Raw genomic sequence first — 13,148 nt, 5'->3', positions numbered from 1 at the left:
ATCTAATCATAGCTAGACTAGCCCCTTGCTGTTTCCTTTCACCGGATTGAATTGCTAAGTCACAGACTCTTGGGCTTTTACCTCCAAATCATCTTTTCTTCTTGGACTTTTTGAAGCCTTCTAGAGCTTTGTCAGGTTCTCAGGTTCTCATAGATACAAGGTCTCAATCAGTCTGATTTGCTGCCTGCCTTGTTAGCCCTTTCATGCCTGATGATTGTAGAGAATGTATGCCACTACATGTATCTAGTTTCTTTTCCTCAAGTAAGGAACAATCTGATACTAGGTGTTTAACATAACTTCATTTCTGTTAAACAGTGTTCCCAGTTTTCCAAGATTTGGCAAACCTTTATTTACATTTGTTATCAATTCATCAGTTACTGCATTTCTAATTTAATGGTTAGTAGCCAAAAGTCAAAAATAATGAATTCTGTATAACTTCCATTTTTAGCAATGAAGCCTGGCACTGAACTATATAGCAATCCCATTTTACTCAGTTTGTTTCCCATAAACATCTGCGAATCAGTACATGATCTAAAAATATGTTGTTCTTGGAGTTAGATTGACACTCTAGTATTTTAAAAACAACTGTTTTAATGCATCCAAAACAAACAGGGTTATCTAAGACTAACTTATTATGTGGAATTGCTGACAGCACCTGTTATGCCTATGTTAAAAAAGAAACTAATGAACTGAAAGTTATGAGATAATGTATATTATCCCAATTATATTTTATCAGTTAAAGTAGATACGCTGTACAGACGAAAGCCTCAGAGCATGCAATTTGGTACAATTGCACTGAAGTCAATGAAATCATTGTGATTTATGCCAACTACAGATCCGCAGCGATTAAAATACTAAAAATCCCTTCATTCACTCTCTTTAAATGGAGAATAAAATCAACACCATTTAAATGTCCTGCTTGTCAAGCCTACAGGTGTTTGGTTCAATTATAAATCTGTTTGAATATACATTTACATCACTACATCCTTAAATCTTCAAACATGTACAGCACTCTCTGTCCAGGATTATTCATATTCATTTCAATAACGGTATCAGACTCTTGCAGGGACTCTGGAGGAGCATTATGATCTCAAAGACAAATTTAGCTTGCCTCTGATGAACAGTTCCTGTGTTCGTTTGCGATTAGTTCTGGATTTTACTATAGACGTAAAAGGGGATGCCAGCTCTTCATTAGGAACAGCTACACAAAGATTTTAAAGCAGCTGTGCTAGCAAACAAACATTGCAGCAGCTGTAGGATGAATTGTTTGGGTATATCTTAAATACCATATGTCCAAATGTGGTTTATAACAGACTGGAAAGACATAGGTCAGTAAACTTAGGACTGGACAGTCTAAAGTCTGACTGGATAGTCTCAAAGATCACAAAATTCAGGATGAGAAGAGGTAAGCATGTCCCCCCAAAAAATAGTCAATCACTAGCCAGTTGTGCTGCAGCAGGTTCTGACAAACAGGATGATTATTCTCCATTAGTATTTCATTATCACATGGATATTTTCCTTCCTAGTACATTTTTCATCTTGAAAAGCAAACAGAACCTACCCTAAATCTGAAGTACAATGAAACAGGCATCCATATAGTACGGTAAGTCTAATTATCTTCATAGAACATTCCTTTTACTATTTAGTTGTCAATTTTGGTCCATAAAATACATAAACTTATATTGAAACTCAGAATCTCAAACACTAAGTGAACATTCTGGCTACAAAATTGTAGCTTCAGCAAGGAATCAGGAACATATGTGATTCCCTTTTCTATCTTTCTCTTTTCTTAGATTAGATTTTGGGAAGTAATAAGATTAGAGGGAAGAAGGAATTACCTAATGACCCTTTTTACTATGATTTGTTTCTTTTTTTCCAACTGGAGATGGTTTAACATGTACTGTTGTGAAAGCTGCATTGCTATGGCAACCCACTAAAAAAAAGAAGCACTGTAGGTACCTCACATAGATACTGACACGTAAGCACTCACATGAGCTTTTCTTGAAAAACAACCATTTCCAGATTTTCTGTTTTTTCTATTGATTTAGGCATGCACTGAATATAAGTAATCTTTCTTTAATAGTTACATTTGCATCTAAATGTAACTGCCTTAACCCGGTATGAACTCTAGCAATGTAAATGACAGGCATTTTAATTAAACTGCATGCATGGAACTTCTCAAACATTTTGTTTTTCTCCACACAGAGGTAATGCAACCTAATATATGTATTTTATCCCTTAAGTCATTTAGATTAGAAGTTCTTCATTATGGTTGTAATTGTTAAATACCAATTTAGGTATCAAGTATATAGAAATGTTAAATGTTCACATAATATCAGAAGTCTGATTCTTTGAGCACTCAAACTTATATAGAAATGTTAAATGCTGAATCACTGCATGTAAACTAAAAGAATGACTAACAACTCATTAAACTGTATCTACTTATTTTTAGTTTTTTTATCAGTAATTTTCTTGTTCTGATACAAGACTTTGCACTCATTTTACTGTCATGCTAGCATTACTTATCCATAATTAGAGTGTGCGCTCTGGAATATATTTTTAACATTTTTTTTTTCAATTGAGCAATGACCTTAGTTATTTGCTTCCGAGAATAAGCACAGAGTAAATATATACATATAAAACACCTTTTCAGATAGGAAGCTATATTAACATACCATACTTAAACAAGACAAATGCATTTGCAATCAGTAATTCAAAATGAAGGAGACCTTTAAACACTATGTGCAAAATAGAAGTAGATACATATCTGGTTTAGTAATTTTCAGCTATAATACAAGACCAGTTAGACAGAACAATGGGACACAGAGCTCTTGAAAAGTGCTTTATTACATGATATAAAGGCAGATTTGAAAGGGAACTTAAGCATTCTAACATTGCAGTGTCAAACTGCAAGGCACTCGGTCCACAGAAAAATAAAGGCCCTGCTTTTCAAGGTGCTTAAAAATTTGTTTATAATACAATGGAGAATTAATTGCCTCGGGTTGTGAACTATTTCAAAGCAGAGTAGAGCATTTTCTACTAGGAAATTCTCAGAACAACGCATTTGCTAGATCTTTTTCATTTTTTTGTACGTCTTTCCTGCAGCCCCAGGCCCCATGAAAGATTGAGAATCTGAGAACCCCCTGAGAATCCACCTTTTCATTAGTTCGATCTCACACTAAGCAGTCATACTCTCCCTTAAAAACATTAGGTACACAGTAGATGGAACAGCCCTTTAATGTGGTATTCAGCTACACTGAGCACTCAGCCAGGATGAGTGAGAGACATACTTTCAGTTCTTTCATACTTGAGATGTATTATCTTGAGAAATGCCTGAATCACAGACTTTATGATGCTCAACTTGGCACACTCTCCAGTCCCCACCTCTTAAAAGAAAGAGGGTATGAATAGGGCATGGATTAGTTACAAGGGTTGCAGAGTCACCCTCTCATTTCTGCTTCAAGAATTGTGGCGGAATTTCACTCAGTGTCCAAGGAAAAAATCTCCCGTTAGAAGGGTGACTTGAGGAATTACAGTTGTACTAACTGGCAATTTAACTTCTATTCTTTTTGTGGAGTTGTTTGGGCACTCAAATGCCAGATGGGTCTCTAAGGAATCAGTTTTTTTTAGTTAAGAACTTCCCAAATTTCAAAATGAATGTCAGTAAAATTATGTAAGAGGCATAACACAAAAGATTAGGGCCCAGTGGCTTTCCTGCAAATCACTCAAGGATGTTTGTTTGCATGGACCTCTACAAGCTCATTTTTTCAATTAGCTCAAATGGTTGATCTGATACCCAGTATCAACAGGACTTCCATTTGCTGGAAGTCCTAACAGCTGTAACTGTTTTCTTGCCCTTATAGTTCCACGCAATGTTTCAGAAAAGAGAAAAAAATGAGGTCTGAATTCGTACCCTTTGTACAATTTCTGTGCCAGGTTTCATTGGGAGATGAAATAAAAAGTCTGCTGGGAACAGAGGAGGATGGTAATTTAGTGATTATGTCTCTTGGTACCTGTTTTGTTTAATAATTAAAGGTCCAATCAGCTTGCTCCATTTTAATTAACAATGTTCTTATTTTAATTAGTTACTTTTCCTGCATATACTAGCAATGAGAGAAACCACTGAGGGTACAAACAATGATGAACTTTTTTTAAAAAAATGTTTAAACAATTTCACATGTGAAATTTACTATATTGAGAAATAAATAAAAAGTTATTCCTGAGAGTGGCTACTACTTCTCCAGGGATTTCACCCATTAGTCAAAGATCACCATGTAGTAGACTGGTAGCCTGCTTATTTCCAAACTACATCTGAAATCCAGCCAAAATAAATTCTGCTTTTAAAAACTTAACCCTTTGTCAACAGTACCATGACCACCACGAGTAAGCCTCTAGTTCACTAGCAACAAGGAAACAAAGATTCACAATGCAAAAAACACTACCCATCTGAAACTGCCAGGGTTACTGGTAAGGATTCGACTACAGATGAGCATTTTAGTTTTCTTGAGTACTGAATGTCACTCTTTTCTCCTTAAGACAACTCCTTCTAGTAGCTGAGTGAACGATGCTAACTGGATGCTGTGGAAGAAAGTTCAGTACCGTTGTCTGTACACTAAGTTTTTCATAGCCTAGAGAACTTCCTTGAGAAATACTGAGTTCATTAAATCTTCTCCTTACCTCCACAACCCCAACCAAACCAAATTATGAAAGCACCTGCCACTTTTTAAAGTGTTATTATGTATTTTGTAAGTGTGATTTTGTATCACTCACTTGTAAAAATACCAACCAAGACTGTATGAGTTATGTTACCCATAAGTAGTACTTCACACAGTAATAGGCAGATACCAGAGTATATTTTTAATTCAAACAGACAAATTAGAAAAAATAGTGTTATCTCATTAAATAGAAAAACAACAAAACATAGAAAGTCAGTCTTGGATCACAGGCAAAGACGGTAATTAAACTAGACCTTTCAAGTTTGTATGCTAAATCCATTAAAAGTACTGTGGGCATTTGACAATTCTAAAACAGATACAATTATATGAATCTCGTTAGGGTTTGACAACTTAAGAATTCTATTTAAAATAAAGTGCAAATGTGAAATTCAATCATATAACAGATACAAAGAAAATAAACCAAAACCCTTTTCCTTCTTCAGTACAGATTGTCACCCCAGTTTGTTATAGATTACTCTTCTTCTTTTCATTTAAAGATGCATATAAATTCATAAAATTACTCTCAGCAGATGAAATTAAGTTGTCAAGATCATAATCAACCTCAAAGGTAGGTTTTGTTCTAAAAACTACAAGAGCAAGGAATACAGCAAAATGTGCAGTAAGTCCCCATATCTTGAATGACTTATTTCGTTCATCGTCATGATATGTAAAGCAGTGCATCCAGGTTAAGTAACCAGATGAGGTTTTATAAGGCAATGTCATGTAATTTAAGGGCTTGATGAAATACTCCAATGGCATCACAAAAACATCACTCACTTCATCTGGATTAGGAGTGGCCTGGAATGTATCCTCTACAAATCCTACAACTGGCGTTACCAAGTAATTCATCTGAAAGAACAACAACAAAAAACACACAACAGAAAACACAGGATGTACCAAGCAAAAGTTCTTTATTTTAAGGTTTCAAATGTGACAAAATGAGCACAGGAAACCAATGAAACATTTTTAACTGGAATGCAATTTAGCCCCTCAAGCAGCTAAATTGAAGCTATAAAGAGAAACTTACCTGAAGAACAAAAATGAAGTCTTTTGAAACAACATCCGCTCTGCACTACTGGAAAACTGATTCCACCAACACTGAATATTGCTACTGAAATTGGCAACCTGTTCATTTACAATGACTTACATTCCAGTGACACCTGCAGAATAGAAGTCTCCTTGCTAGATTTCCATACAATACAGAATCACAGTCTACATAACTTGAAAAAGTCCCTTTCAACCTAAATTAAACCTGCTTTGAGGAGGATGTTGAACCAGCTAGTTTTGATGTTATATCAAGCTGCTTAGGGCCTTGTCTGGATGAGTTCTCCTAAAACATATCTCCTAAAACAGAGATCATAGAGCCTATCAGGGCAATCTGTTCCAGTGTTTGGATAACCTTATGGTGAATAATGTTTTCATCTAATTTAAATGTCATTTGTTGCTCCTTGTGTCCATTGTCTCAAGGTGACTCTAAGATCATCTCTATAACCGTTAAGAGACAGCAACTGGATTCACCACTAACTTGAAGCTGAGCAAACCCACTTCTCTCAGCCTTTCTTCCTATTCTATTTGCTCCAGCCCCTTTTAGCACCTCCATTGCTCTTTGCTATACTCTCACCAGTTTACCAATGTCTTTCTGGTATTCGCATTTGGAGTCCACATAGGAGCAAACATTACCAGACAAATGCCAGAGAGCAAAAAACTCCTCCCCTCCCCTGCTCGCAACACAGGCTGTATACTTAAAGCAGCAACAGTTACTTAGTTACAGGTTTGAAAAGGTCATTATCAACCCTACAAAAGCAAAGTACCCTAAGTTTACTTTCCAACAGTATGCTGACTTACACAGCTTATTGCTTACTTTATCGATTCCAGGCACAAGCCTACAGATGACTTCCACCTTCTCTGGCGGGAGTCCCACTTCCTCCTTGGCTTCTCGGAGAGCAGTATCAATTTCATCTTTATCGTTTGCTTCACTTTTACCTCCTGGAAAACACACTTCCCCTGGTGATCTTCTCAGCTAGAATTTAAAGGAGTACTACTGTTAAATGTAACTAGTTGGTTTCATCTAAGAACTGCATACCATTCAGTTTTCTGTTAAGCCACAACAAAGAGCATAACCCGCTCCTTTTCTGACCTGGAAGCCACCTGCTACCACCCTACCGATGCCCGCGAACCGGGGCCTGTCCCCGGGCCCCCATGGGTGCCTCCCACCTACAGGGCCGGCGGCGAGCAAGGACACGCACCTGCGGGGCCCGCAGGGTGAGCAGCAAGCACAGCCGCCCGGCCCGCACCACCAGCGGCAGCAGCACCGAGGCTTTGGGCAGCGGCAAGCGGGAGAACCTGTCGGCCACGTCCAGCTCCCTCAGGCGGCGCCTCGCCTCCCGCTTCGGGCATTCTCTGGAATCAAACACACACATGCTGCGGCGGCCCAGGGCAAGCCCAGAGGTTTCGGCACCGACTCTCAGCCAGCACCTTCCCCTCGCAGCAGGCCCTCAGCCCGCCGCTCCCCTCCTTCGGCCTGCGGCATCCGCCGAGCCGGGCCGCTACCTCCCCTCTGCCTCCACCTCCTGCTCCGCGGCCGCCATTTTGTCCGCAGTCCCCCCGAGACCGGTCTTTTCCCCTTCCTTCTCCCCGCCCTTCCCCACTGACCGACGGCCGTTCTTTCCAATCAGAGCGCGCGTCCGCCGGACTCCGCCTTCTGATTGGTGGAGGGCGGACCGAGCGGGAAATTGGGATCACCTCAGGGACGGGCGGCCATTTTGTGGCCTGAGGGGGGCGCTGGTGGGAGGGCTCGGCCGGGCGGCTGCGGCAACGGAGACGGCCCGGGCGGGCGTCGACAGCTTCCAGCCTTGTACTGCCTCGGGCACGGGCAGCTGACACCCGTACGATCCCGCTGAGAAAAGCAGAAAGCAGGGGGAGGCTCGGCGTCGTGCCCCGCCGGGCAGCGCCCCCGCCCTCTCAGAGGGGAGAAGGCGGCACCGCCCCCCTCCCCTGCTCTGGGTAAGGGCGCTCGTTTCCTCCTCTGCCAGGTATAAGGAGCTGGTAATGTGACACATGACAGCCCCCAGCCCTCAGGAGCCCCTGGAAAGCACCACCGACACGTCAGGCTTCTTAGCTGTAGCATAGGGCTTTGCTAAAAGCCGAGGGGCATCAGCAAAATCTCTTAAGCACAGACTGCTAGCTTAGGGTTTAGGTACACAAAAGCAAAGAAGTAAGGTCTCAAAGCCTGCTTTAATCGTTTACCGTAGGAACGAAACAACGAGGTGTCAGTATCTCAGCGTTGTTGCCGTGTCTGGGCAGTGTAACTGCCAGTTCTCATTAGGAGCAAACAGGTGGCTCGCTGAAGTTATTTTCATGCGATAATGGTTTATCACCACTCTTACCAGCTAATAATTTGTTTCCTGAATTTCAACGAAGGTTGCAATAATGTGAGAAACGTGAGACCCGTTCCCTCAGTAAACAATAAAAACAAAGACCAAGTGACATGGAATGTTTAAGTACTAATCTTACTTTAATTACTGTGATGGTTACTTTTTCCAGTGTTATCCACGTGTAAATATTTTAAGTAACTACAGTTTTTATACAATATGTGTTACTTATGGTAAATAAAAACCCAGACATAATTGTATACACACGTGCATGTCCTGGCTGTATCTCCTACGATTCCAGTGGAATATAATATCTATTTTATGGCCAACATTTTGTTAAGGTTTCACTGAAACTTAAGCATTCATCTTTCTTAAGCTGTTTCACATATCATTATAGTAAAAATATACAGAAGTGTATCCTGAGGAACATGCAGTTCTTCAGTGAAACAGGCATGAGTAGTAGGTTACCACATTCATCCATGCATTGTTACTCCAGGGGTCTGACATTACTAGCTTTTATATTTCTCTTTGGCTCTCTCTTTCAGAATGCAAATGTGCTAAAAAACATAAAAATAAACAATTATTTTCAGTTTTATTCCTGGTTATGTTCTCATATTGGAACTAGGACATTAAGGTTTGTGAGTTTGGTTGCAACTTTACTACTTGCTGTAAAACTGAAATGTTAATATTACTTCAAAGTTCATCTGATTTACAGAGAAATTGTGTATTCTGGAAGAGGACAGTTTTGTTCATTTATCACGCCCTTCTCCACACTGCTTTGGAGTAATGGAGATTTGTTATGTATTTTCTACAGAACTGTTTTTTTTTTCCATAAAGTGAGACACTTTTCCACTTAGCCATATTTGTGAAGATGCTTTTGAACAGTAGGAAGGGTAAAAAAAAGGATCAACTCTTTCTATCAGGGTCTGTTTACTACTCAGTGCAGCACAGGGAGACTATAACGGAACAAAGGAAAAAGGTCTTGAGGCACATACTTTACAGTGTGGGAAACACCTTCACACACAGTCCAGTCTACTACCATTAAAAAAAAAAAATTACTAGTGAAATCTTATGCTGCTCTTTTCTAAGACAAACATGAAATCAAAACCAAATTACAAGTTACTTTCTTTTCAGATGCGGCCAGCAGATTATATGCTGACAACCATCTTGGAGGATTCAGTATACTGTACCGGAAGGCTGGGCCACAAGACTTGTAGAATAAATTCATAAAAAGGTAAGGCATGAACAAGTTATGTATTTATATTAAACTGTCATCTTGGCATATTAATAATGTTGTTACCCTTTTAACAGAGGCATCTAGTCAGATTTGAAGTTTTATTAATTGACCAGAATCTCCTAGTAGAAACTAATATTTTCTGCTAGTTATCTGTGCGAACACTCATGTACATAACAGTCAAAGCACACTTCTGTGTACTTACATTTAGATCTCTGAAGTATTCGTTATAGTCAAGAGCATATCCAACCACAAACTTATCTGGAATTTCAAAGCCTATGTCTGAAACAAAATGCAACTCTTTATACTTAGGTGGTGTAAATAGGTTTTAAACACAGTATGTATTCAACACATGCTTCTGCTATTTAAGTGTAATACCTAACAAATATTTCATCTTGCTTTCAAGGTACTTAACACTAAGAATCAAAACTGTAAATTGATGAGAAAGGTTAGATTCTGTATCATCAGTTACTATTACATTTAAAGATTTATTTTTTTTCCTAAAATGCATAATTTAAAACCTACTTAGAAGGCAGTCCTGGGAGAAGAGATAATGAAGACGATTTTACTTAGGTAAAAACGGAGGCACTGCAATTCATTTTTCACTTTGAAAACAAGTCGAGTTTGAACCAGAGTCAAAAGAAATGCCTTCTAGGATCAAAGCCAAACAATTCAGAGTTAATATTTGATTCTTTTTCTGGTATCTAGCAATAAGTAATTGAAACTACATTAAAAATGAAAACCAAAAAAGTTATCACAAGGTTTCAGCAGGGGACACTTGGCTGTCAGCTTTAAGGCATTAATGTATTTTTTCCCCATTTCTTTTGGCCTTCCTGAAACATGCCACTTTTCATGAATGAAAATTCATGCATGAAATGAAAAGATGAAATCTTATTTTGGACAACCAAAAAATGCAATATTTACAGTCTGGTCTATAGCCTGGACTTAGGTATGTCCTTTTGATGAGCAAGCTGTAAGAAAGACAAGATAAGGTTATGGTTTTAAGATGTCTTATTCCAAGCTGTATACTTCACTTCTCCCACCCATCCCAATAAACATCTACAGTTGTGTAGTTAAAAATAAATAAATAAATAAATCAGTTTACAAGTTCCTTTCAGCCTTATAATGAAACAATAAATTAAGGCTCTGATCTAGGTTCATTCTTTCAAATTCTGTATTTTAAGTCTTTTTTTTTTTTTTTTTTTTTTTTTTTTTTTTTTTTTGTGTAGCAATGTGTCAGCAAACTAGGATAGTACAGATAGATATGTTCAAATGGTATGTAAAGATTTTAGTGGTGAGGGAGGGAAGCAGAAAGGCAAGCTGTCAGTTGACACTATGACAATATAATTTCTGCCACAAAGTCATATTCATCTATTCATCCTTGATTTTCCTGGGCATTTCTGAAAATACTGGGAACCTCCTGGGCAGTTACTAGGATAATTGATACGTAATTTGATACGTAATTGATACGTAATTGATACGTAAAACCCTAGAAACATGTTTCCAAAGCATCATGATTACTTGTGAGAAGAATTATTTGGGGATTGTCTTTTAGATACCTGCTCTAAAAGTTCTAGAATGCTGGTGGAAGTCATTTTGCAGCTGTTGGCAAACACTTAGATTTTGCAGACTCACATATCTAAGGATATCGGGGTGGGGGGGGGGGGAAGTCTTGAGTGTTGTCATTCTAGTATTGAGGAAGCTGAGAAGGTGTTAGGGAGCCTATGGAAAGAGCTGAGCTTTCTTTCAAACATAAGAAAGAGAGAATCAGACTGTGGACTAAGCAAAAAAGCTGCAAAGCCCTTGTTACTGATTTCAACAATGAACAGATTAGTATACATATAAGCTTCCCAGTTTAATAAGTGTTTTGTTTTTCACCAGCTGTTATAAGGATTGTTTCTTGCATTTACTACTACTCCACTACTTCCCCAAAATCTTTTTTTTTTTTTAAAAAAAGTAAACAAACCCACCTACCAGCATACCCTGACAATTCACCTGAGTGACTTCTCTATATCTTATTACCATATATTAGTAAGTGGATGTGTCATTATAACTTACGACTTTTACCATCTTTGGTTCATTGTCTTTTAGTTTTGAAAGTAGAGCCTTCATTGTTCTACCAGTCTTAATAATATCCTCAAAGAAAAAAAAAGTAATTTATCTTCCTAGTCTGAAAGAAAAAGCATACTATTGCTGGATTAATTTGAAACAAAGAGCAGCAGCACTGGCAGCACAGTAACATTATATGCATACTTGAATTGACATATGATTGTTTTATGTGCAGCAAGCATTAATTTGCAAAATAGTTTTTTTTTTTTTTTTTTAAATAACATTACCCCACGCCCCCCAAAAAACTTCAAGTTCTTTACTCACCTCTACTACTAGGACATTCTAGATCATGTAGAGAGAGAAAGAAAATGAAAAATAAAAGTTACATTGCATAATTTCAGAGAATTAAACAGCCAAAAAACATTTGCAACATACTTGTAACTGAAGCTGATAGTGCAATCAATTTTCAAAGGAGCTTGTCACTTAACAACTTAGATTTAGTGCTTACTCATGAGTCTTTTGGAAAGTGTTTACAGAAACTTAAAATATTGTAAGAAAGCCACTTATACCAGGTTTTATATAATATTTATGTATAGCAATAACGTTCTGAGAACATATTGCATGAGTCAGTTTAAGATGGTTCTTTTTTGGAGGTTGTAGTATAAAACAGAACAGGATCTTTAGAAACATTCAGTACTAATCATGTTAAGTTTCCACTGAGACAGTGGGAATTACTGTTTTAACAAGTGTGAAATTTTAAACTAGCTTTAAATGGCTGTAAATATGTAGTAGCAACATCTTAAAGGTGAACTTCCTGAAAGATACATAAGAACTACTCTTTCCTCTGAAAAGCTGAAAATCCTAGTTCGTACCTTCCCATTTAGTGTAGACAGTTCTTCTCCAACAATACTGATTTCTTCTGTAGGTGTATCCTTCTAGGAGAAAGGAGAGGGGAGAATTCTACTTTTGTTACCATGGATTTGTTTTAGAATTCTATGAAGTATTTATAGGATATTGTAAATTGTTGTATTTAGCATGTGCTAAATTTTGATCAGTGCACAGCACTTGAGCCTTCAAAACAAAATAAAATAAAACAGAAAATATACTACAAGTCATTGCTTTACTGTAGTCGGCTCAAGCAAAACATACCTCTTCCCCAACATTCAAATTACAAAAACAAATCTCTCCAACGTCATCTGCAGGAACAGAAAGTAAAAAAGATGGAGACAATAAGCAAGTCCCTGGTGCTTATTCTCCGTGATTCTCCCTCTCACCAAAGGGTGCCATTAGAAAGAGAATAGAACCTATATGGAAACTTTAGGCTGAAGAAGAGGACATTGGTGACCCAACATTGACTTTGTCACATGAAGTGTTCTATATTTTAATTCCAGTGAATATACAATATCCCTCTGATCATTTGGGCAGATCAGTAAATCACTTTATTACATACTGAAAAACAACTAAGTTGTTTTGAACAGGATATGTGCATAAACTCAATTTTCCTGGAGTTTTCATGTAAACTACTGCTCTTCAGGATGTTAATAGATGGGGAGAACCAAATTTCCAAGGAAAAAGAAGCTTGCTTACACAGTAGCTTTTTATTCTCACAAAATCCACAGTAATGGGGACAGATTTATCACCATTTTGATTTAGTGCTTTTATATGGTCCAACAAATCAGCAAAGAATTTATAGCCTCCTTTAAGGACACAGAGTACGACAATGTGGTGGTTTCCCATATCTTGCATATCTCTAGCCAATCGTTCTGTCCGGGGGGGGGT

The 13,148-nt window shown here is 38.0% G+C and overlaps 2 protein-coding genes across 3 annotated transcripts in view; both read right to left on the bottom strand.

The window, feature by feature from the left end:
- Positions 1-3,744: 3,744 nt before the first annotated feature.
- NUDT7 (nudix hydrolase 7) lies at positions 3,745-7,350 on the bottom strand. The gene is made up of 4 exons (XM_035336912.1): positions 7,266-7,350; positions 6,962-7,115; positions 6,577-6,735; positions 3,745-5,564 (listed from the first exon to the last, which is right to left on the bottom strand). Exons 1-4 carry the CDS (start codon positions 7,301-7,303, stop codon positions 5,181-5,183), a joined length of 735 nt encoding a protein of 244 aa, XP_035192803.1. The 5' UTR covers positions 7,304-7,350; the 3' UTR covers positions 3,745-5,180.
- A 751-nt stretch (positions 7,351-8,101) lies between these two features.
- The window catches only part of LOC118172791 (hypoxanthine-guanine phosphoribosyltransferase-like), a 7,275-nt gene continuing 2,228 nt past the window's right edge, over positions 8,102-13,148 (bottom strand). Inside the window, exons 3-9 of one of the 2 annotated variants that reach the window (XM_035336914.1) lie at positions 12,957-13,136; positions 12,242-12,304; positions 11,694-11,711; positions 11,374-11,456; positions 10,245-10,291; positions 9,526-9,602; positions 8,102-8,643 (exon numbers count right to left, since the gene is read on the bottom strand). In XM_035336914.1, the coding sequence (XP_035192805.1) occupies positions 8,596-8,643; positions 9,526-9,602; positions 10,245-10,291; positions 11,374-11,456; positions 11,694-11,711; positions 12,242-12,304; positions 12,957-13,136 (516 nt within the window). In that variant the 3' untranslated portion in view covers positions 8,102-8,595. The other variant, XM_035336913.1, reaches the window with a different exon arrangement.

The sequence above is a fragment of the Oxyura jamaicensis genome, chromosome 11 (assembly GCF_011077185.1).
Source record: "Oxyura jamaicensis isolate SHBP4307 breed ruddy duck chromosome 11, BPBGC_Ojam_1.0, whole genome shotgun sequence".
NCBI classification, from domain to species: Eukaryota; Metazoa; Chordata; class Aves; order Anseriformes; family Anatidae; genus Oxyura; species Oxyura jamaicensis.
The sequence above is the reverse complement of the archived record's forward strand: the minus strand, read 5'-3'. Positions and strand labels throughout refer to the sequence as shown.